This window comes from Anser anser (assembly GCF_964211835.1).
Source record: "Anser anser genome assembly, chromosome: 2".
Classification (NCBI taxonomy): domain Eukaryota; kingdom Metazoa; phylum Chordata; class Aves; order Anseriformes; family Anatidae; genus Anser; species Anser anser.
This window is the reverse complement of record NC_139721.1, coordinates 144,126,625-144,151,835: the sequence shown is the minus strand read 5'-3', so window position 1 is coordinate 144,151,835 and position 25,211 is coordinate 144,126,625. Positions and strand designations below refer to the sequence as shown.

The 25,211-nt window shown below is 39.2% G+C and overlaps 1 protein-coding gene across 1 annotated transcript in view; it reads right to left on the bottom strand.

Moving 5' to 3' along the window:
* The window catches only part of LOC310893991 (uncharacterized protein), a 90,868-nt gene that overhangs the window by 21,423 nt on the left and 44,234 nt on the right, over nt 1-25,211 (bottom strand). Inside the window, exons 5-6 of the mRNA XM_083823630.1 lie at nt 3,433-3,506; nt 1,290-1,389 (exon numbers count right to left, since the gene is read on the bottom strand). Of these exons, the coding sequence (XP_083679756.1) occupies nt 1,290-1,389; nt 3,433-3,506 (174 nt within the window). The remainder of the gene's footprint in view (nt 1-1,289; nt 1,390-3,432; nt 3,507-25,211) is intronic.

The following is a 25,211-nucleotide window of genomic DNA, read 5'->3' as shown; positions in this document are numbered from 1 at the left end:
TTCCACACTTCAGCAGCAAGCTCGGTTCCAAATGCAATTTGCAATTGTTAGGCCTGGGAAAAAAAAAAAAAAAAAAAAAAAAAAAAAAAAAAAAAAAAAGGTATTTCTGGCCTCTTTTATAATACCAGACATTTATGTTTCCACAATTCTTTTCCAGTCCTGGGTGTTCCTTTATCTGGTGTGTGCCTCATGGCACATGTGTGCCAGGTGGCCAAGAAGGTCAACAGCATCCTGGTCCTGGCTTATACCACGAGTAGTGTAGCCAACAGAACCAGGGAGGAAATCATCCCCCTGTACTCAGCTCTGGTGAAGCTGCACCTCAAACACTGTATTCAGATTTGGGTCCCACACAAGAAGACATTGAGGCCCTGAGGCGTGTCCAGAGAAGGGCTATGAAGCTGCTGAAGGGCCTGGAATGCAAGTCCTGTGAGGAGTGGCTGAGGGAACTGGGGTGGTTTAGTCTGGGGAAGAGAAGGCTCAGAGGAGACGTTATTGCTCTCTACAACTGCCTGAAAGGAAGGTGTGGGGAGCTGGGGATCTGCCTCTTCTCACAGATAACTAGCGATAGGACTAGAGGGAATGGCATCAGGTTGCTCCAGGGCAGGTTCAGGTTGGAAATTAAGACATTTCTTCTCAGAAAGAGCAGTCACGCATTGGAACGGGTTGCCCAGGGAAGTGGTGGAGTCACTGTCCCTGGGAGTGTTCAAGGAAAGGTTGGACATGGTGCTTAGAGATATGGTCTTGTGGGTGATATTGGTGGTAGGGGGATGGTTGGGCCAGATGACCTTGGAGGCCTTTTCCAACCTTAATGATTCTATGGCTATCAGCCTCTCAGCGTTCTTCAGCAGGAAATGAGAGGCAACAGCACAAGAATCATACCTAAGAGTCCAGGCATCTATTTTCTAATTTCCGTTTTGTAACTGTTTCAGCAAGTTCCTATCAAACCTGCATGGTCCCATACCTGACACTGTGGTATTAAAATGTAAGGCCCACAGTTTTACCAAGGCCTGGAATGCAGTATGCCAAAAAAAAGAAAGCTGCCAAAGACGAAAGGGAAAAACTAACATCAAAACAAAACAACAAAAGTAAACCACCACCACCAAAAAAAAAAAAATCACCACAAGAATTGTGCACACACAGCAATTTGGAGAGCTTTGTGGAAAACTTAATCCACCCTGGTGAAAGCAAGGCCTGCTTCTGTAGACACCCTCAGGGCAGTCTGAACATTGCTGTGTCCTAGGAAGGTACCAGATAGGGTTTCCAAGAGTTAAGTCATCCAAAGTAACTACCGTTTGGACTTGCTGTGACAGATGAAGTGCACCTCTCAGCATTATGAATCTTGACCCATTAAAGGTATTCACCACATAAAGTACCGGACAGAGGCAGTACCTACAAAATAAGACTAGTGAGTATACGTCTTTCTAAGAGTGCGTGATGTTCAGTTGATGCTGCAGTGATGCACAATTTCAAGGTCTTCACTAGGTATCATGAACTTTTAAATTAACAAGGTTAATCAAGTAGCACATGTGCACATGACAAAATCCCAGAAGGGTGGGACTTTATGAACTCAAGTATGAGATTATAGTGATATGGAAAATTTTGACATGCCCATCCCAGGTGGGGTCCAGAATAAATACAACAGGATAATTACTACCCTATTAGAATATAATGTAATGCTATTGTAGTCTGTACCACTTGGATAGCCTGATAAAACTAAATACATGAAGCAACCATCCACTTAATTATTTCAACACCTGAACAATATACATCAGATTAAAGACTTGCTGGAACTAAGATTCATCTCAGTGGAAAATTCCACTTTTGTGAGTGTCGGCTATTTTTATTTATGTATTTATTTTTAGCCAAATAATTCCAATTGAATATCAACAGAAGTATTTTCCTTGAGGCAAAATTAGAACAACTAAAATGGATTTCAAGTAAATTAAAGCATTGTGTATGGTAAAACTGAAGTGTTTATTTCAGGTGATTTTGGCTTCAATGCACACACACACAAAATAAAAAAGTCAATGCAAAACCAGAAGCTTACCTACTTGGAACTGACACTTTCCCTGTAGTAGGACATGCTTCTCTCTCCCTCCTCACTGTTCTCCCACCCACACAGAAAAAAAAATCCAGAGCATTACTGAACTCTCGTTTTTCCAGCAGGGAAAACATAGTTTTGACCAAATGGCATTTTCCAGAAGAAAAAATATCAGTGCTAAAAAAACTAACCATAAGTTTTTCCAAAGCTGTTCCTGTGGCAATACTAAGAAGTATGCCGTGCTGTTTGTCAGGCAGCTCTATTACCACCTTTGGCTTGCTGTCTCCTACTTCAACAAATCCCCTATTAGAACAAACACAAAGCATATTGCCTACCTTTGCCTTAGATTATTCCTAGTTTCCTGCCTCTTGCTGAGGCAAAATCACCTAAGCCATCTGGAAACATTATGATTATCCATTTGCAGAGGGAAGTCTGGCGGTCCTTTCCATCAAACTCCTTCAGAACAGTATACGAAACATTATTCTGCTCAAGTACTCCGAATGTTTTTTTTTAGAATACAATAAGCCAAATTCAGAACCACTCCAGACAGAAGACCTGCCAAAAGTAACACCCACAGACTCAAAAACATTCGCCGCCCACCAGCACTGGTGCAGAGTTCATCCCAAGCTAGCCCTGGGTATTGCCATCCCAAACCTGTGCCACAGGCCCGGCAGTCACTCAGCTCCTCCGGCTTGAAATGCTGAGCTCTGCTAGCTCAAAACCCTGAGCTCTGCTAGCTTGAAACCTTGGAAGTTACCAACAGAAGGAATAATCCAAATACTGCAGCTCCTTCTTGCCACAAAGCCATTATTCTTCAGGTATTTATATTGTAGCAGCAACAGCTCTGGTGCACATAAATCTCTAAATCTCTACTGATTTAAAAAGGACAGACTGAACTGATTTCTCTGTACAGCTCCTTCTGTATTTTAAGTAAGCTAGGAGAAACTTTCTATTCTCAGACTGCTGGAGGCTGGTGTAACGCTGCACCTTTCTCTGGCAATATTAGCCTCCCCCTCTGCACATCACTACTGCCTAAAGCATTTGTAGGAAATAAGAGGAGCTCTCAGTAGTTTTGTAGCCCAATAACTGCTTAGAGCATACACTAAACATCTTCATGCCACCACATTAAAACACAGAATAGCTGGAGTTGGAAGGGACCTCTGGGTCCATCTGGTCCAGCCCCTGCTCAAGCAGGGCCACCCAGAGCAGGTTGCCCAGCACCATGTGAAGGCAGCTTTTGAATACCTCCAAAGAGGGTGACTCCACAGGCTCTCCACCTTCTGCTGAGAACAGCACCTAATCGCCCCAGACTGCTACCAACTGCCACTGACATTTCCCAAGATAAAAAATAACCTTAACCATGAACATGCTCAATTTTGCCGTGCACTTACCATAATTTTGGAGGTGTTTTCACCAGAGATATCCTAGGAGAGATCCTGTGGGAAACTCCACAGTTCTTTTCAACCTGAACTCAGAAAGGGAGAAAACAACACCAGGATGAAGTATGTGCAGGCACATTAGGAAAGAAATCAGAGACACTCCTCCTTGCCTCACTGGGATGTAGCAACTTCCAGAGACTGCAACCCAGCCCCTTTGCCAAACTGGTTTGTGCCTTGAAGGGTATGCCAGGAAATTAAAGACAGGTCATGGGCTTTTGTTGTGGCAACAAGTTTGTATATATTTTAAAATAATACATATGATCAGAAAACATACAGTGCGTGATTTGTTTTTTTTTGTTACACAGATGTAAATAAAACATCATGAATATATAACACAGAAACCTTTCTCTCCAGGCATTTAGCCTCCTGTAGGCCTTAAACATGCCCGGTTAATGCACAGCTGTTTTATGACAACTTTTTCCTGAAACAACCATAAGAACTATACTTATTCACACCATTACGTCAAGAAAATTTAATCTTAGATTAGAAGCAGTTTATAAAGACAGTTAGAAAATTCCTTACAAGGACTCCATGCCCATGACTCCTTTAGGGAAAAAAAATAAAATAAAAATCAAACAACAACCACAAACAAAAACAAAACAAACAAAAAAAACAACACCATCTCTTGATCTTCATGAATTGTTTATAACCAGGTTTGGCCAAATACAGACTTTAATTAGTATAAGTCAGTTGTTTAAAAACAATTGTGAAGACGGCTTTTAACTCGACAATACTTTCTTTGGGTACAGAAACTAAGGAGGTAAATTCAGTTCCTACCTTGCCACCTACAGTGGAAATCACTGCTGATGATCACTGTGTTGCAGTGTGTAGGGGGATTAACAGCAATTCGGATAATACTGACAAACTAGGCCCTATCAGCTCTCCTTTCCCTGGTCTGTGACTTCCTACTGTGTCTCTTTGACATATAACACATCTCACTTCTGAGGGTCAAAGGGAATTTTTGGAGGGTAGCAGGGCCACGTGCACCTATGTGTGTTTTTGTATGTATTTCTGTGCTCCTGAAAATCCACACAGCTATACCCAGGTATGTAAAGGCAATCCCCTTTTCTTCTGTAACATAGATTTCTAGTATGCAAGAGAACCATCCACAAATCCAGACTTGGCAAAATCCATCATTCGTGCAGTTCTACTCAGAGCAGGGTCCTACAATCATCCACTGCATACTCCTGCCTACACTGTATATCTCTGTTCCCTCCGTCCTTGTAGACAGGAAAGGAATTAAGCATTTGGAAAATAGCAAGTGATTTGCATGCATTATTAATACCTCTGTATGTAACTGTATTCAGTACGTTGCTTTTTGTTGCTTCACATCACAGTCTCTCAGATTTCCGAGGAATATTTGCCCACTCGCTGTGTAAAGCCAAATATTACCAAGGAAAATTCTGCACATTCCTTAACTAAAATTAATTATGTTTTTATAAGCTTATAGGCTGGTGGATCGCAGATATTTTGGAATGAACTCTAACATCAAAATTTATTATAGGCTACATTTTGCATGCAGCACTGACAAATTCTACATAGAACTTCTATCATCAATGATAAGGATTAGTCAAAAATCTTCTAATCAAAAAATAAAGCTCAACATCTCCTGTACTATCCACATAACTATTTCTCAAAAATGCAGTCAGGTTACTTATACCATTATGTATCATCATATAAAACTGTGAGATTCAAATTGATTATTCTTCACTAAGTATTCTTTGCCAGAAACGACTTTCATTTTTCTGTTGCATAATTAATTTATATTCAGGTAGAAGTATCTACAGGTAAAACGTACATAAACAGAATAGTGTATCACAGGCAGGTTTCACGTTACTACCCTTTTGAATTCAGTGAGGAACCAAAATCACAAACTGATGAAATGACTTTCCCAAGGTTATGGAAGTGCCTGGAAGAAATGAAAATCAAACCTTAAATCACCAGAGACCACACAGACACAAAAATCAAACTTCCATTATTTTGAAATTGGAAAGAAAAAAATAAATCAAACTACTCTCTTGATCCATCAGAAAAGTATAATTATATACTGCAAAAATTATGGCTAATTTACTTGTAGCCATACATTCCTTTTGCTAATATTGACAGCTTGTTCTATACATTAATCATCATGTGTAACACTTTGGTTCAGAATTTTTATATATTAACTCCCTTTAAAACTGGACCAAATTTTTTCACATTTCCAAGTACTTCTCTCTAAAACTCTACTCACCATTTCTCTGAAATTTTCTCCATCCTTTCAAAACTCAAACATGTTAGTTTCCAACTATCTAAAGTCCAAGCCTAGTATCAACACCTGGCTTATTTTAAGCTCTGTGTGCCCCACTTTCAAACAAAAAAGCCTCTAATGAGATTAAAAGAAAAAAAAATCAACTAAATAGAACAACTCATTTGGGTATGTTAAAAGATCACTTCGTATCCATGTAAGCAGTTTGCCAGGGACTTACAGCCCTAATACCGAGGAAGTAACGCATTGGCCACAAGAGCCTGTGATTTCTTTTGGCCTTACAATAATGGAAAAACCAGAAAAATAAATAGAAGTTCAATTGTCTCCACCTTTGCCAGTGCTATATAGTGGCTTAAAACAAACTAAACCTGAACAGAGTAAACCTCCATCCCTCAAAAATTACGAATGGCTTCTCTGTTCTGAAATGTTCCACCAATTCCTGCTAAGTGATTTGCAATGCTGACTAGAAAAGCAGAAATATCTTTGCTGTGTTTTGTGTAAGGATCATTGCCATTTCAAGTCACCTCAGGAACCAGCTGAGAGAGATGGTCAGAATGCAAAGTGGTTCCTGCAAGACTTTCTTGAGCTCAAGTGATCCGATTGTCCAGTTGGTGTAACTGATGATAATAAACGTGATGATACTAGTTGCATCCTTGTTGATCAATGCTGAAAGATCTTACATATTCAAAATATATACATATTCAAACAATTCACAACCATATTTCATGAGCTCCTGAACTGAGAGAGCCAGCAGGCAAATAAGACTTGAGGCTCACTAGTTTAGTTCTAATATATATATATATATATATATTTATATAAATGAAACAAAACACACTTGCCCCAGGCAGTACATATGTCTGAAAGCAATATGGCTAGTCTTTGCTGTGAAAACATTAGTCACTCACATTTGTCTAAATGGTAAAAAGAGAAAAGGCTATTAGAAATAAAGGATTTCAAATGATTTTTAGCAAATCTGTATTTAAATTCCAAAACAGATAAACCATAAAGCATGTATTTAATAGTAGTAAGCTCTGCAACTAAACGCCATGTACTTCATAGAATCATGGAATGGTTTGAGTTGGAAGGGACCCTAAAGATCACCCAGTCCCAACCCCCGTGCCATGGGCAGGGACACTTCCCACCAGACCAGGTTGCCCAAAGCCCCATCCAGCCTGGCCTTGAGCACCTCCAGGGATGGGGCATCCACAGCTGCTCTGGGCAGACTGTGCCAGCGCCTCACCAACCTCATTGTAAATAATTTCTTCCTTATATCTAATATAAATCTTCACTCTTTTAGTTCAAAGCTATTACTCCTTGTCCTATTACTCCACCCCTTGACACAGAGTCCCTCCCCAGCTTTTCTGGAGGCCCCCTTTAGGTACTAGAAGGCTGCTCTAAGATCTCCCCAGAGCCTTCTCTTCTCCAGGGGTGTCTGCTTCCTTAGACACAGACCTACCTACCAAGCCTTCAGCACTAATACATTAATATTGAACTTACAAGCTCAAAAACTTTACAAGACATTATAAGACAACTTCAACCTACATATCAAGATTATAATTTTAGGAAGTACACAAGACAAATACCCATTTCTGGCATTAGGAAAACATGTTCCCAAGCTTTGGGCAATTTAAGGTGCCCTATGGCAGGCAGTTCATGGGGTTACCCTGCCAGTGCTGCTGCATGTTGTTGTAGCAGTGACCTTCTCTGTGGTTCCCCCAGGGACATGCTGACCATCTTGGCTACGTGTCTCAAGGCAGACAATCAAAAAAAAAATAAAAAATTGCTGTGTGTGCCATTATGAAAGTCAGACCATCTTAAACACTTCACTTAGGCTGATGCTAGTTGTGCTATAGGATACTCAAAGAGGAAAATAAGTGTGAGGATTCATCTGTGGTCAATAAGTGAACTCTCTTTTACTCTCCCAGCCTTTGTATGTGCAAATTACACTTTTCCCATTTCAGTGGAAATCAGAGATGACACTTGAATTAGGCTGCTTTCTGTCAACCTCTACTTAACCTACTCAACATCTACTCTACTGCACGGCATCTAAGGCAGCCTATGTTGACTGAAAACTCCTGAACAGGCTTAGCTGAAGGTTTCTCTTGCCATGCAGTCATTCATAAAGTAAGTATTAGGTGAGAAGGCATTAAATGGAGCCTTCACCTGTTTCCAACTTAAAAACCTGCATGGGAGGGAAGCATCTTTTAAATAACAGAATCTAAAATTTAAAGAGTAAAAACTGTTTAGACCAGATCTTTATCTTCTGTAATGATATGGGGGCTCCTTGCTGCAACTGACTGCAAGCAGCTATCCATCAAATGAATTCAATTTTCAATGTCACGGTACTTATTTTTTCATTGTTCCTGGACATCAATTCATCACTATCCTGGAAAAAATGTGAAGCCAATTTTTAACTAGAGAGCTGACCAAAACTCCCTCCCATGACCTCACGATTCACATCACTTATCAGTAAAACCAGAACAAGTGGCAACTCATGTTTGTCTAAATACAGCAATAACAAAACCTTGACCTTACATTTAATTCGTCTGTTGTGCTTTGATGTGTCTTCCATTGAGACTTGAACCATTTCAAACCTTAATTTGCCTTCTCACAATAAAATACCAGCACCATTCTGACATGACTGAACACAAATCCCTTCCCACAGTCATGCCTTGCCACCTCCCCTCTCCACTGAGATCCAGTCCAAGCCCACCATGGCAGCTGATCCCATTTTACAAAGGGGAAAGGAGACCAGCAGGTGAGGTGTTCCTACAAAACTAACTCAAACAGCCCATGTCATCATTGGAGAAACCATGTAGAGAGATGCTTCTTTCCTATGGGGAAGAATAGGCAGAAAGAAGAATGAATCTTGATCAGAAAACTTCCAGTTCCCAATTCACCTTCCCTCAACCCAGTAAATCACTTCACCCCTAGGCTGTGAGTTCAGTTGCTATCAGTAAGACATCAGGGCTGGAGATCCAGCAATTTGTGCCTAGTGATGTCTCCAAGCTCAGGCAAGGACAGCAACATCAGAGCCCTACGTTATCTCCACTCACATTTAAAATACTGGTTTTGCTGATTTGAAGTTAATGCCCAACTCAGAAACTGTGATTCTTTCAAAAGAGCCATAGAGTTCATTTATATCTGGCTGTAGTTTTTGTAAACTCCTTAAAATTCGCAAGTTGGAGTTAATTCCAACATTAATTGCCTAAATATTGAGCCAAATTGCTTCCCTGCTCCCAAGTCAGAAGGTAAAAAACTAGGCTGATGCATCTCAAGGTTTGCAAACATAATTGCTTTGGCATCCATAGCTCTGAAGTATTGACAGCTCTTCATAATATCCAACCTGCTTGCATATTCAGAAGTTAGACTTCAGGGATCACTGAAACTGATGTAGTTTTCCTTCTTTTTCCTTCCCTTTTTTTTTTTTCTTTTTTAAATGGGTTTGGCTCTTTCACTCTGAAAAGCGGACTTTTGCACACTTTCCTACTAAATAATCTTGGTACGTGAATCACTGGTATTTTCTTCTATTAATGGTTAGATACTTTGATGTGTCTGGCGGAGAGACGTCATTCATAACATGTTACAAAATCAATATGGGTAACGAGAAGCAGACACAGGAAGAGGGTTAGCTTTTACTTTTAACTGCTTTCCTAAAAAGAGCTAGTTTTCAAGCTCACTGCCATCCTTTAAATATCATTTCTCCACCCTCCAAGGCAGCTTCCAGAGTGCTTCCTCTCTCTTTATTTAGCAGTTGGCCACGAACTATGTTACGAACTATGTGCATACGAAGCACACCCAATGTCCTTTGATTAGGATTCTCATTTATATGTACAGCAAACATCCCTACATTACATATTTATTAAACTATCCTTCATCCATTTGTGATTTCTGCCAATCATAAATTCAACACATCCCTGTTTTTCAGAGCAGTAAATAGCTTCAAGAACGATTAACAAGCGCATAAAAAAGGACTTTTTGCATACACCTACTCCAGGTTTCTGCTTGCAGGGAAGGAAAAATGAATAGTTGCCCTGTGCCTAGATTTATACTACAAACAGCGCAGCTATCTGACAATTTTGGCCAGTATAATTTCCTAAGAAAAGCAAATCCAACTGGAATATCTTAAATGAAATCACAGGGCTGTTGAAAACTTCACAATAATTCTGAGGCTGCCAATGCACATTTCCTACAGAAATATAGATATATTTTAAATTCAAGTCCCAATCAATTAGCTTTTCCTCTTCCACCTGTCTGAAGCACTTCTTCTTTTCCTTACCCTACACTAGCCACACTTAACAAAGCTGTGGTTTCCCAAGTGTTCTCCTGCTTGACAGCTTAAAATAGTTTCTAACAGCTTAGTTTACAACTGAGTGCCTGTCATTTCCTAACATGTCCTGAGGCAGTTTCCTAAACTGTATCATTATCCCGACAAGTCTTCAGGGATAGGGCCGAGCTAGGCTTACAATGTTATCTGCAGTGCTCCTCCTTGGCTCTTACAGATTTCTGCTAGTTATCTGAGTGCTTAATATCAGTGGGGAAAAAATGCTTTTGTATTTGTCATTTCATATTACCTTTCCACTGTGTGTTTTCCACAGCTAACAAACTCATTGCCCGTGTTCATTTTTAGAAAACCAGTATATTTTTTAATTGCATCTTTTGCAGCTTCTCAAAATGTTCTATCATTAATTTTATATTTCTGTTGAAGACCTTTTTTTCCACTAAGCACTCCCTAAGCGTTGCTATTAGAAAGGCTCTTCTCCCTTATTATATGTTTAATCTTTCTAACACTCTAACTTCACTAAATTTTACAAGGTTATTGTAAAACATTTCAGAAATGAAAAAATGTCATTTTGTCACATTAGTTATAAAATGATTGCAAGTTTTACAGGAGTCATTTTTTTCCATTTATTTTACTCTTACTCAGCATCATCTTATTAAAAATGACAACCACTACATACCTCACAATTTCAGTTAGGGGAGAAAACCTGCAGCCTTAAAAGAGCTAGACTCTTTTTTTCCTCCTTGAAAATGAATTGCAGAATTATTCTGAACATCTGTGCATCAAAGGGAACTGGATGTTTTTGTGTAGTACAAGTAGCTCAGCAAGGTTATTTTGCCTTCATTTTTATCTTCTTTACAAACTGATAAAAATTGGGATTGCTTTCTTGACACATATTACAGGCACACTAAAAATAAAATTAAAAAAATATTGGCTCCCAGGAGCAGTCCCCTAGGACTAGGGCTAGCACTGATTTTCTGAGCTGGCTCCAACATGCTGCCAGCCTACAGGTCACCTTCAGACCAAGCAGAGCCTGGAGACCTCCTGGAGAAACTGGTGCAAGCTGGAGCTTAGCAGAAGACCCACATTATGGGTTTCTAACTAGTCCTGGTGTGAAGTCCACACACTGATACTGATACAACCATACCTGCTCAACCCAAAACCCAACAAACATATGGCAGCTTCCCATTTAAGAAATCTGTTTTGTGTGTTTGTCTGCTAACTTTGAAGAAAAAAAAAAAAAGAAAAAAAAAAAAGGATGTTTCTACAATTTTGTAACATGTCAAAATGGAAGACTGAGACAGGTTGCAGTCAGTCACCAACAAAATTAAAATCCCTGGTCCCATCTACTTCCAAAGAGTATCCATGTAATCTTGAGTTATAAATTCTCAATTTATGCTACAGTATAGAATAGAATTCCATGGCCAAATTTGATTTGCAAGGTTAAAACACATCCTTTGCCACATCTTTAAACCTACTGAGGTCAACAAAAACACTAAGTGTGAATTAATATTAGTTATCAGTCTACAGAGTAGAATCACTTTTTTTTTTTCCTGTTTTTAGGAAACGTAAATAACAACACAGTAAATAAAATGGAAAATGAAGTATGGATTCCAGCCCTGGTCAGCCTCATTTTTTTTCCTCATATAAGATCACTTCTATCACATTTAAGTTAATAAAATGGAACATAACTTTATGAATAAAATAAATGCTATTCTTATAAATCAAGTGATGGTTTATCATAGTTAGTAGCAGAAAATAACTTGAATAATATAGAGACCTGGTAATAAGACAAATTAGGTATTTATACACTCATGCTTTAATTTTTTAATTTCCTCAACTCAGGTTACTGTTCTTGACTATATGCCAAAAATAGCTATAGCTAACATCATTCAAGAATTAACTGTTTGGTTCTGAAAACCAAAACTAAGAAATTTTTATTTTCATTCATGTAGTAGAATTATTTCTCTATTAAATGGTTTATTCAAAGTGGATGATGATTTAATATTAATGTAGCTGTGTAATGCAATTAGAAGATCACAAAGCTAGAGACAAAACATTAATGCTTACAAAACATTTTAAAGAGAGTTAAACACTTACTTGCATCAGAAGTCCACAATTATTTGTATTCTAACTATCAGGGTGCTATTGATTCTTTTTATTGGAATAAATTTTATTAGAATTAAATTTGTCCAAATTATTTTTTTAACATCCAGTTGGTTTTGTTACCCATTTGAATAGGATATTGGCAGAAGAGTCTAAAGTTTCATATTCTTAAACTTTTTCATATTAAATTCTATTTAGAAGGTAACAGATTAATGCACTACAGAAGGATTCTTTGACCCAATTACTATCGCCAGTAAGCTTTAACATTATTCTCCCCAGTTATTTATTTGTTTCACAGCATGAGCTCAATCAATTTCTTTCCTGCTGGCAGGGGTGTATATTTCTATCTGCCATATAAATACTCTGAAATGTTAACAATTATCTAGCACTTGATTAAGTATATACACACGCACACTACATATATTATATGTATATTATCTTGAACTACTGAATGAATGGCAAAGAAAAGGAAAAAGAAAATGAACTATAACTGTTAAAAGAGGTCACTGGAAACCACCCAAAGAGGAAAGCATTAACCACTGACATGGAGCTCCAGCACAGAAATAATTAACAGTAGTCAGCAATAAAAGACACAGGCAAACAGTTAGTGACATCCAGAGAAATAAGAGAAGCCCCCTCCTCGTTTAGCTCAACCACCAGGATAGCCTCCTGGCTGCTCAGAGCCCTCTTCCTTTACAGCTGGAGAAATTCCCAAATGGAGAATTACCATAACCTTCCCTGCCAAGCCCAACCCAAGAGGCACTTTTAAGTTCATCCCATCCCAAAGCAGCAGCAAGCAAGAGACTGCAGCTGTATTTGCAACACCTGCCCTGGTTCCACCCTTTGCAGTTGGCTGGTCAGTGGACGCAGCCATCTGTGGAGGAAACTCAAAATCATTTCCCTTCTTGATCTGAGGAAACAGGGATCCCTAGCTCTCCTATGTCTGCCCTAATCTCAAGTGTACACTGTCCTTCTCAGCAGTCTTCTTGTTTATTAAGTATTTAAAATAGTCAACAACTTCTCATATAAATGGTACATCCCCCACCAACTTCACTGCAGGGCATCCTGCAGCCAGGTGGTTAGGTTCATGCCAAGGAGGTGGCACACCTATGCTTAGAGACACCAAGATGTACACGGACATAACTAGATCCACAACATAAATGGAATCTACACTTGCTCAGACCCATGCAAGGCAGAGATGTGTTAAATGTATCAAAGGCAGGGCAACAGGAAGAGCATAACAACAAAACAGGCTTTACACAAAGGATTTCATTTCAGCTGTCCATGCAATATATTAACTCACTAAGAAATCTCTTCTTCTGTGCCTCTCCTGCAGAGAAAACATGTGAAAATAAAACCAGGAGAAATGATCCTGCAAAGAAGACAAGCACAGCCCCCAGCTATTACAGGCACTGGAGTCACCAGGCATGACCCAAGCTGCCACGTGGAGAGAACAGACAGCATAAATCACCTTCACTCCCTATTTACAGTAAATCACACTCACCCATCTTGACCTTCGACAAATTTGTTTTGCAGAGTTATCCAGCGAGTAATCTAATACGAGCAAGCCTAGGAACAGGCATACCTGCATGTAGAAATAGCTCTCTCTGGAAAGCAATCTAATTTTACTTTCATTAGTTAGTAGTCTTGCTCAGATAGATAAGCTCCCAATCAAATATTGAACCTGTTTTGTTGTTGTTGTTGTGGTGTGTGGTGTTTGTTTGTTTTTTTAAAGCCCAGGAAGATAAAATAATGGTAAAGTTTCTTATGCCCATGATGGAGGTCAAAAATATTTCTGTGTCACAGAATTATCAACTGGTGCCAACACAACTTGTAGCTAAACATTCTTGAAACATTCACTGGGCTAAAGTTTCAGCATAATGATTTAATATATGCATTAAACAAGATGTTATAACAGTTCATCACAAGCTTCTTTCTGCTTCATAAAAAGAACGTGAAACATAGGAAATGAGAAGTCAATTGCTTTTCTCTCTGTAGATGGATGTGTGAGACACCAAGGTTGTATAACAAATGCACTGCATTCGTTCCCTATAAATCAGTATCTACAGATTCGCAATTTGAGTATTCCCTGAAGTAGCAGAAAGGCATGAGATGTTTTGAGGTAACACATACTGAATTTGGAAATCAGTCTAAAACTGCAGCTGTTAACAAGCACATCCAGATACTTGCTTTTAGAAGGACTTCATGCTTCTGAATTTCTTCCTCAAACTCTTCATTCTTTCATCATTAAATAATGACTTTTTAACTGTGATTAATTATGAAACAAAAACAGCCATTAAGCAAAACAATTCTTCTATGGACAGCCATGTTAAGAACAAAGCTGGGACTTCACTATCTGGGACTGCCCACACATGCAGGTCTCACAAAGTTTTGCCAACCTGGAGACAGACGAACTGATCATTTCAAAATTCCCAGCTCCGGCAGCAGCCACCACAGCATTAGGAGACCACCACACTGATATTTCAGATTAAACAAACAGACACTGTAGCCAGCAGAGTTGCAGGCTACAACAGCCAACCCTGCGCTAAAAATTAGCATCACCACATGGAAACATCACTCTCATATTCAAATTTGGATATTAATTTTAGAAATTAAGTAATTTTAAATCTATAGCAAGAGGTGCCTAAAAACCCTCAGATAGGTAACTAAGCATGAATTTATTATTACGTGTCCAGAAGGGACTAATAAATGCTGAAGAATGTGACAGTTTGAAACAGGAACCTTCTGACACCAGATTAAAAGCCAGGGCATGGCCAGCCTTGACTAAAGTATCACTCTGAGCCAGAAGAATATGCCAGAGGTAGAAAGCTTGGAGCCTTTTTAGACCAAAGTGCTCTCTATTTTGACAGACCTTTCACATCATGCATATACTCATGATAGACTCTGAGACATCACAAGATACAAAGCAGAGATTAATTTAGCCTTCCATGTGGAAAGGCAGGTGGTTGCATAAAGCTGAAAAAGTCGTGTTTTTATGAGTGCTACAAAATGTTTGTAAATGTAAAAATGTTTACACTTGGATTTGCATGACAGCGATTTGAAAGAGAGAGGAAGAAGCAAAACAAAATCTCCTGAAAAAAAGGTTTGCTGAGATTTTGATGCAAATCAGGAAAAAAAAAAAAAAAGAAAGAAAACAGTATAGTGATGCTATCTCTTTCTTCAAACAAACAAACAAAAAAAGAAACAGGTCTTCATCTCTATTTCTTGATAGAAAGAATAGCTGGCACACAGCAAAACACAGCTCACTCTTACAAATATTAAATTCCAGGTCTGTTCTTGACAACATCAGAGAAAAAAATAACCACACTAAGAAAATCCAAGGGCTAAAATCTATTCTTCTTTTGAAAGGAATGAGATAATGAGATTAATAACCCTCAGGAACTAAGCTATGTTGCTAAAAGGGAGAAACCTTTAAAAAATAATTAAAAAAAAAAAGGCTCTGTTCCACCCCCACCTCTGTCTTTAGTGAAATTCTCACCTCACTAAATCTCTCCCTCTCCAGAAGGTGACAATTTCGTACCAGCGTACAGACTCAGGTATGGAAATCAAAGTACAGGCAGTTCCATTTCCACCAAGCTGTTCCATTTTGAAGTCTGTGGTTAGCACTTCTTTTTTTTCAACACCAATTTCCTTTAAAAACTTCTGTGCAGCAGATACATGCCAAACCAGAAAAGTCTCCTGAAAGCACAATTCTTATCTGAAAAAATAAAATGTAGTCTACAGACATGCTTCTAGGTGAATCTACATAAATAGATATAGATTATATTGATTTCTTTCTCCCAAGGTACCATTTTTGAAATCTATATTCAACATTTTTCCCTCTCCTACTTACAGGACTAAAAATCCTTTAATTTAGAAAGAATATGAAAAAAAAAAAAAAAAGAGTGAAATGATTTTTCTATGTCAGAAATCAAAAAGATGTCATAGTAAAAGTGCACGTTTCCATCCCCCTTGTCCCTACACCCCTCAAACCTGATAACAACAGTATTTGCCTTGCAGCAACACGTAGATTTTCTGCTGTAGCCACTGTTTGAGAAACTCTTCCCTAACCTAAAACTCTTCCTTTTCTTCAAGTTGTTCTCTATACACAAACTCTGGGTTACAGCCGGGCTTATTTTGTAACAATGAGTTCTGCTGCAGCTCAGGGAAGAGATGGCACTTGGAGAACAACCAAGTTGCAATTCTCACTTTATCTTTAGTATTTCTCTTTCCATTCTCAGCTCAAGCTGTTCAGAGCAGAAAGGATTCTTCTGAAGAAGAAGATCCTGGTCTGAGGCTGGGTACAAAGCCCTGTAATGTGTACACGTGGCAGTCCTCACCTCTATTTTTCTGCTGGTAGCACACAGCACTTGGAAGGAAGCATCTGGGTATCTCCAGCAGACTATCCTTGTCGCAACCTCCAGCACTTTGGGTAGGTCTGCATGTTAGCAACTACTTTCCAGTGGCTGCCCGTGTCTTCTCCCTCAATATCAGGAAGCTGCACCTTCCCATAAGTGCTGGCAGATACCAGCCTGCAAGCCCCCAAAGCCAGCACCCCTCACTATCTGATTTGTTCTTGCTAACGGTTTATTTACACTTCATCTCTTAAACCCAAAGAGGGTATAAAAATTCTGCTCAATAAATTACATTTTCCCAACTATGCTTGGGAAGTAGCTAACTGCTTTACTTTTGAACTAATGGTTTTGCCATGTGGCTCACCTTTATGCTAGCATATAAGAAAGCAGGCTTTCTAATACAGAGCCACATAAAAGCAGGTTTATCTTTCTATGAACCACACAAAGGTACATAAGGTCAAACAACACTATGAAGTAGCATGGAGTACAATATAACCATACCCTAATATAACCATATATACCCTAATATAAACATATAGCCCAATATACCTCAGAAGAGGCTGCTTGAGCTACTGTGACCGTTCCATGTAGCCCATGTGTCCAGCCCAGAAAGTGGCACAGAACATCTACTCCAGCACACAACTTGAACCACACGTGCAACTCCTCGCACCCTTTGTCCTTTGTCCTACCCAGGACCTACAATACAAAATACAATACAATACAAAATAACTTGTAGCATTTTGTATGTTATTAGCCAAGAAGCTTTCTCAGCTGTTGCCTTCATCCTAACCAATGCCATGACACCAGCTGGCAGCAGCCGGCTGAATGAGTTTAAGACTGTATGTTATCATCCAGGAATTTCTGTTGTGACTTTTCTTCAAATTTACTTTTACTTTGTCTTGCTTTGTAATGTAGATTATGGTCTATCATTTAACATTACCTCAATATTTTAAATCTGCTATTTTGGTAACATTCCTCAGTGATGCTTTTGGTTCTTCTTCCTAACACTTCTTCCTAGCACAGCTGAAAAGCACATCAAAAATGCATCACAAAATTCAGAATGTTAATTCCTTTACAGTTTTGTTTTTAAAATGTTAACAAAAAAAATCCATTATTACAGAAAAAAAAGTTAGTTCCTTTCCAATGCATGTCACTATAGCTACCTTTACTACAGGATACTCTGCCAAATCTGACATAATGAAACAATCCTCAACTTGCTTCAGCTCTCTGCATTGCCTATTGGGTAAATGATATGCCTACTAAGGTAAAATCCACTTTTAATTAAGAAAACCTAGATACTGAAAAGTACTCAGCTATAACTTTGAGCCAGAAGCCCTACAATAGCTTCCTAAAAATCCCCTGTTTTACTATTCAAATATTCATCCATGTATTTCTGTGCAAAACCAAAGTTCCTTGTGTTGATGGCACACTTGAACACTGGCCACGAACCACACGCAGCAGCCAGCTGAGCTGCATGACTACCATGGCATAGAAATGCCAGCATGCAACCTGCTCAAACACTTTGTAAGAATTACAATTGGATATCAGGAGACACAGCATGGGCCCTTCCACTCAGAATTCACTATTTTAAAGACCCCAGACTAACTTTTTGTCTGACACTCCTCATAAATCCTCTTTTCCCATTTGCATTTGTCAACATGGACTTCAGCATGGATCTGTTAAAGAGAACTATATATATATTCATTTGTAGACCTCCTCATCTGTTGTTACAAGCCATCATAAGTGTTTTTCAAGGGGATGGAGTAAACATTCATCATTAATCTTTGTGGCATTTTTATACAATATCTGAGTGAAAACAGATCCGTGATCTTCAGCCTCCTGCAGTGTCGAACACCTGGATTCCACCAGGTCCATTGACCTTGCAGTGCTGCTGCACAGCGTTTCCACTAGATGGGGTGGGATATATAGGACACGCAACTCTCTAAATTATTAGTAAATATACATGCAGGAAAATAGCTTTTCCCTGAGCTTCAGTTGCAATTCTCTTCCCTTCCAATGGAGAGAATTCGTTTATAGGAAAAGCAGAACGCCTATCTTATGAAGCGTTAATTCAACCCAGGATGCATGAACACTGGTTCCCTGGGAGCATAAAAGCAGTAACCCTGAAATCCTATTATCCAGTGAATTGCCTTAAAAATTAAATGCACCGGTTTATTACTTCAATGGGGAAAAAAAAAATCAAAGTCATCTCAAGAAAAAATCGCAAGACGTCTTTTCTTTTTTATAGGAAAAAAAAAAGAAAAAGAAAAAAAAAAGAAAGAGAAAAATAGGAAGTTGAAGAGGATGAAAATAAGTAAACAAACTAGGGTTTGATCAGCCCAGTTTCAGCCACATCCAAATTGTTACTATGTTTTGAAGCAGTGACTATGAGAAGACAGCCTCCTGCTTGGGAATCCTCTATCAGGGACAAACAAAGTTTTCTATGGCCCTCAGCCTTGTCAGCTTAGCACAGCCCCATCCCTCTCCCCAGAGCTGCGATGGCATGAGCTGGGGAAGCAGGAGGGAAATTAATTATCGCCACTGCTACGCAAATTTCAACACTTATTCTTCAGTAAGTATTAGTCTCAGATGATCTACATGGTCATCGCTGAGGACATGATAAGACCTGGGTAGTATATAATTGTTTTAATTAAGACATAATTTCTTCAGAAAAGTTTGCATTATTGAGTGAGAAGGAATGAACTCAGCTTGACTCTGGGATCACTGAATGAATTTGCGGAGTATGGAATAAATAATAATAATTAAAAAGATAAAAATTGTAATCCTCACTTATTTTTAACCTAAGCACTTATTAAAATAGAAACCATTAAGACATAAAAGCCATTAAATCCTACTGATATTTTTAGGCAATTTTCAGTACTGAATAGCATGTTAAGTCTATACGCTGTTGAAAAAAATTTGAAGAAAGCACACATGATCTAAAGCAGAAACAGATTCATTTCCCACTGGCTAATAATCAGAAACAACTGAATAAATCAGAAATGGCAGACTAAAACACTATTCTCTGCTGAGAGTGCTCTACGGCACAGAGAAATAAAGAAGTGTGCGTGTTGCAAAGACCACTACCGAAACACAGAAGCTGTTTCAATAGGGAAGGATGTGGAACAGATACGTTTGATTTCTAGTGCAATTTGAAGATTTCACCACAATCAGGCAGTGCAAAACATTTATAGCATAGTGTTCTGAATGAGCAGGGGAGGATTTTTATTATCGTTTTTACTTTAACTTCACATTTTACAGCCAACTTGCGAATTACAGGCAATTACAAGGATAGTCCACTTCGAAAGGTCTGCCACAAGAAGCTCCCATTCAACTTAACTGATTTTCCCTTTCAACTAGACTGATTTGCTGCCATCAAGTTTCCCTCCTACCCACGCATCAGTAACAAAGTGTTTTTTTCCAATAAAAGACAGGAGTACAGAGATAACAAAATTCAACTCCCTTTTGAACCTGCTCTACATCCTCAGAGACATCTCACCACTGAAAAAAAAAAAAAATCCCAAAACTTCCCCCTAAAAGCACACGACTTAATCTCTCCTATACTCCAGATATAAAATTAAATTCACGGGGAAACTGAAAAGGAAGAAATCTCCATCTGAGGATGAAAAGATATCCAGAAGATCACATTGCTCAGAATATAGCCAGCAATCACCAAGTAAAGTGATCAGAAAATAGAGGAAAAGAGAAAGGGAAGAGAAAGAACTGGACCCAACAGGAAAACACACTGAATGCAATGGCAACAATAGGAGAAAGACTATTGTGAGAAGAACACACATTTTAAAACTTTTTTTCCAATCCCTGAGAACCAGGACATGAACTACTATGTAAAACAAACCAACCAAACAAAACAACAACAACAACAAAATTTTATAAAGACTACATTGAAATTTAAAGAAAAACTAGTAAATCCAAGTGACTTGTGTAATACAAGTAACATAGTACAAGGTAAATGGAACATCAGAACATCCTTGCTTATTTAAAAATGTACTGTCTTCCTCACTCCGTGAACAAAACTGATAGGAGTGTAAAGTTAAAAAGTTAGAAGAAGAAGAAAAAAAGGTTCAACTGATTAAAGCTTGAAGGTGAAAAGCAGGAACAAAAATAAATAAATAAATAAATAAATAAATAAATGAAAATCAAAGGTTGAGCATTCCTATATTACCACGTAGAAAATTCTTAAATTAGGCTGACTGGATAGGCTACTCCATAAAACAGATAATGCATTATATTACCTCCGACGTGCAGCTTTCAGTAACATACTCCAGTTACTCCTTCCAGACTTGAAGGCACAGAGACAATACTGAATTCAGTGTTAGTGTGAATTAAACAATCATTTCTTTTCTATGATGAAAATACAAGAAAATACCATTACCATACATTTATCATGTTGATGAAGAAATACTTCTTCCAATTAAACTAATTCACTGCTTCTTTCTAAAGAACAGTGGTGAAGAAAGTTGTTCTCAAAGAAAGTCATTCTCTCTTATTACTCTTCCCGTTATCACTGTTTTTGTTTTGTTTTTGTTACCCCTCCCCCCCCCCTCATTTTTTGGGTGCAGGTCTTCCTGCTCCCTTTCTTATTTTCTTTAGTCTCTAACTCTCTTACTCCGTGACTGCTGAGTGTAGCTCTGCTTTTCCCTTGAAACTTCCTCAGCAAAATGCCCAAGTGTAGTGAGCAGCTCCTCAGGAATCTGATAACTGCTTTATATTGTATAATTACTTTGGAGCTATGATTGAGGGTATTTCATTATTGCTTTATAACTCAAGGCCAAACAAATCAGTTACAGAATCAAATGAAGAGGTCATTCAGCTTTATTTTTAAAAGCCCATGTATGAGACAGCGATACTTACGGAGCCAGACTATCTGGCAGCAGATGCACTGAATTACTTTATCAGGAATCCTTATCAACAACTGTCTGGAGTTTGTGATTTTATACATTTTTAGAATTAACTATTGTAAAACAGGTAGCTGAGATGAAAACAGAAGCCCTTTGGGAAGGGTTTGTGCAGCATTCTAATAAATCATTGCAACTAACTTCTGGAGAAGGAGGGGGAAAAGGGGAGGGGGCAGGAGAGCAAAAAAAACCTTTTCATGATAAACTGGTTTTGCGTTACTGCAGACATCATCCCTATTTACCTCTGGAGGGGGCTGATGTTATGTACTCATCCCAGAGAGGCCGTGACTGTACCAAAACCGCCTCTCTCCTGCTGTGTGGGACCATGGCGTGCTGCCCTGAGGCATCAGCTGTGAGAGGAGCATCTTAAAAGGCCACCCACAAGTGGGTTACAGCAGAGACAGAGCTGCCACTGCTGTTATAAAGTGTTCTCACAGAGAAATTCAGGAACAGCAACTGTTATTTTTGCCCTCCTCTGAAGTACTGTATACCACATATCAAGTTTAACTTGTCCTTGCTTCTATCACAGCCAGGACACAACTCTCTAAAGGGCTTCTCCTATGTCCCTCTGTCCTCAGCTATTGTTGTCCTTCACAGGGACATCAATTAGTGCAAAATTATTACTATTCGACATACACCATGGTTTTCAGGCTCTCCTCTGCCTGTGTGACCACTGCTCCTTTAGCTTCAGTTCACTGTAATTATCCCATTTGCCTGTGAAAAAACAAAGCAGATGTATTCCTGTTGTTAAAAAAAAAATAAATCATGTATTAAAAAAAATTAGAGGCAGCATGACCTCACAGGGTAACCTACAGTCTGTTTTTTCATTTCCTACTAAGTGAAAAGTCTATCTTCTAGGGCCTGACTCTGGCAGTACATGAGGGGGAGCAGAGGACAACCTCCAACAGAGGACACAACCAGACCTGGCATATGAGCAGCATTAGAGAACATGGGACTCCTGGGTGAGCAGATTTTCAGATAAGACTTAAAGGACACTCTGAGAACAAAACAAAAACAACAACAAAAAAAGATGATTACAGGGATTACACAATACATAGGAGATACAGTGACTGGGGGGGGGGAGAGATGGGCAGAAGGGATGTAATATAGCTTGGTGAAATTGGAGGGAGAGGAATAAAAGACCAGCAGTCAGTGAGCAGACTAAAGAGAGCTGTAGATAGAAGTATTAAAAATCAGGTTTTTAGTCTTACATACGTTCCTCCAAAAAGGATTTAAGTATCTCAAAATGTATGCTGTAACATGTCCTTTTTCCTATACTATCAGACTGCTTTGTGGCTCGTGCATCTTGCTGACTGGACAAGGCCCTAAGCTGGCCATGGGGACCAGTTCTGGTGTCCCAGGCCATGCTGACCCACAACCAGCACTGCTGGTGTTCACAACCATGCTCTGCTACTGCTTAGTAGTCCAGATACAGCCCATGGGACCAGCTTCCAGTCTGAGCTAACACAAGGCAATATCTGCATGATATTTGCTGCACTAATGCCTGAGCAAGACTTGGGGTACCAAGATCAGGACAATTGCAAGAACTGGTTAAAGAACTGCTCACTAGGCAAGCCCAATACCCTCTTTATCTCCAGCATGATACTCAGCTCCTTTTATTATATTTGTCAAATTCCATATCAAAACCACTTATATTTTTTGCCCTGGACTCTCTCATTAGAAAACTACCCACATTTTTATTTTATTTTTTTTAAGGGACATTCTTTTTCATTCTATTTTAAAACATCGGTAAAGTACAATGCTTTGTTCTCAAAAATGTCTCCTTTGACTTCAGACATGCATTCCAGATTTATACTATTTCTGATTTGTGAGGGAGAAAATAAATAAATAAAAAATTAAAAATAAATAAAATAACAACAAAAAAAACCCTTCTATATTCCAGCCACTTCTATATTCAAGCTGCTTAGCCCAGCAGACATAGATAAACTAAGGGATCAGATTAATGAAGTCTGTCCTTTCCAAACCCAGAACCTTACTTACATATATGTTTGTACTTATCTTGCCATTCATCTTAACTTGGGAGAATTCAATCCAAGACTATTTACCAGAGCCAGCTGTTTTAATGGCCTCATTACTTACCCAAACCCATATCTCAATAAGCTTGGGGAAGCTGCCAAAGGATTTGGCTGAACCTCTTACAAGGCCCCATGACAAATGGTAACTATCATTTTATTTTCTGTCTCAGAGATATGAAAACCTGGTTGGATTCTCCAGTTCTGGGTGATTAAAGAACAGCAGCAGGTTTCTGCCTTCCACCCATCATCATCAAGAAGACTGTGACTTTCTGGACACGCAGACATCACCACTACGATACGTATCCCCGCACCTCCAGGTACAAACCCTGGAACTTGCCCTAAATTGAGCAAGATCCCTGTGGTATATTCAAAAGCCAGGGCATTTGCTGCCTATTACTTTTCTGAAACAAGAGCTCCAACATATGAACTTTGAAGTAACCTTGGACACTGATATTTTTCCTCCCCAGCAGCCACTGTGGCACAGAAGACATGCAATAAAGGTCACCGAGCCTCAAAATGAGCACCCCCAGACTCTGAGCTCATTTTTCAGACACCTGAATCCAACTGGTTTACCTTCAGAGAACACTGCAAGAAGTCAAGGCTTTTTAGTAGGTAGTTGGGAATGGCTGAAATGCTCCAGGAAATCCCCAGGATGGGATGTTTCCAGTGTAAGGTATCTCCTTGAATGCCTGCTTTCTTGCTGCCTTTTGCTTTGCAGTGTCTGCGACTGTGTTTCAACAGGAAGCACACCCCACCCTCACATTCAGTTGAGACAAGAAGATTGTTCTTTGTCTTTATTATTTATCCAAGGCCTAAATTAATATTTTAGGAGTCAGAAGGAAAATTATATATTAGAATATGGAAGTTTGATTTGTTTCACAGCATCAATTTGTTCCAGACCTGCTTTTAGTCTCCACTAAAAAGGAGTCCAAATTATGAGAAGTTTGGCCTAAAAGGCTTTATTTTGGACCTTGTCTGAAAGACAGCCTGATCTGCACCGCAAACCTCCCTGCAGCCTCCTGTTTGCTGACCCTTTAACTGGGCTTCCATCACTTGTTACATTCTGGTTAATAAGTGCTCAATAATAAACAAATGCTATGTGGGATGGGAGAGAAGAACAACCAAAGAAAGTAGGAAAAAGCCACGTGTAAGGCAGCTGATAACTGAATAAGCAAGAAAACAAGCAACTGTTCTGCTGTGCAGAGGTCCTGCTGTTACGAAGGTGCACGTAACTATTACAAAACCCACCCAAGGCAGACAGACTGGTAATTCTCATGAGGTGACTTCTGTAGCTGAATTGCTCCTTCACCCCTGAATGGTAATTTCAGCTGACTACGAGTGAAAGAGGTCTCTATGGCTACTCATCAGAAGGGGGGACAGCACTTGGGCAGCAGGACAGAACCAGGCCCACTTGAGGGCAGAAGCTGCACCTCTGGAGCTCAGACACTCGCGTGCACGCAATGGGACATGGTATGAACATAAATAAAGACAAAACGGAGTTTAAAGGAATAGGGGAAAAGAAGACAAAGTTTCTAAGCAGAGGCAATTAGTAAAAGAGCTGCAGTTCTATGAAAGGTCACTGCTCGTCACGGGGACATCTCACAAACACGCCTGCATTATTGGAACCTCTCCTTCCTCACCATATGGAGAAAGGCTGCCCAGGATTTACTGCTCCAATCTTCATTACTGACAATATCAAATTAATCCTTTTTAGCACAGACTAACACGACGGCTGAAGATACTACCCCAACAATGCTGTCAAGTTCACATCAGTTTTTATGATCCACTGGC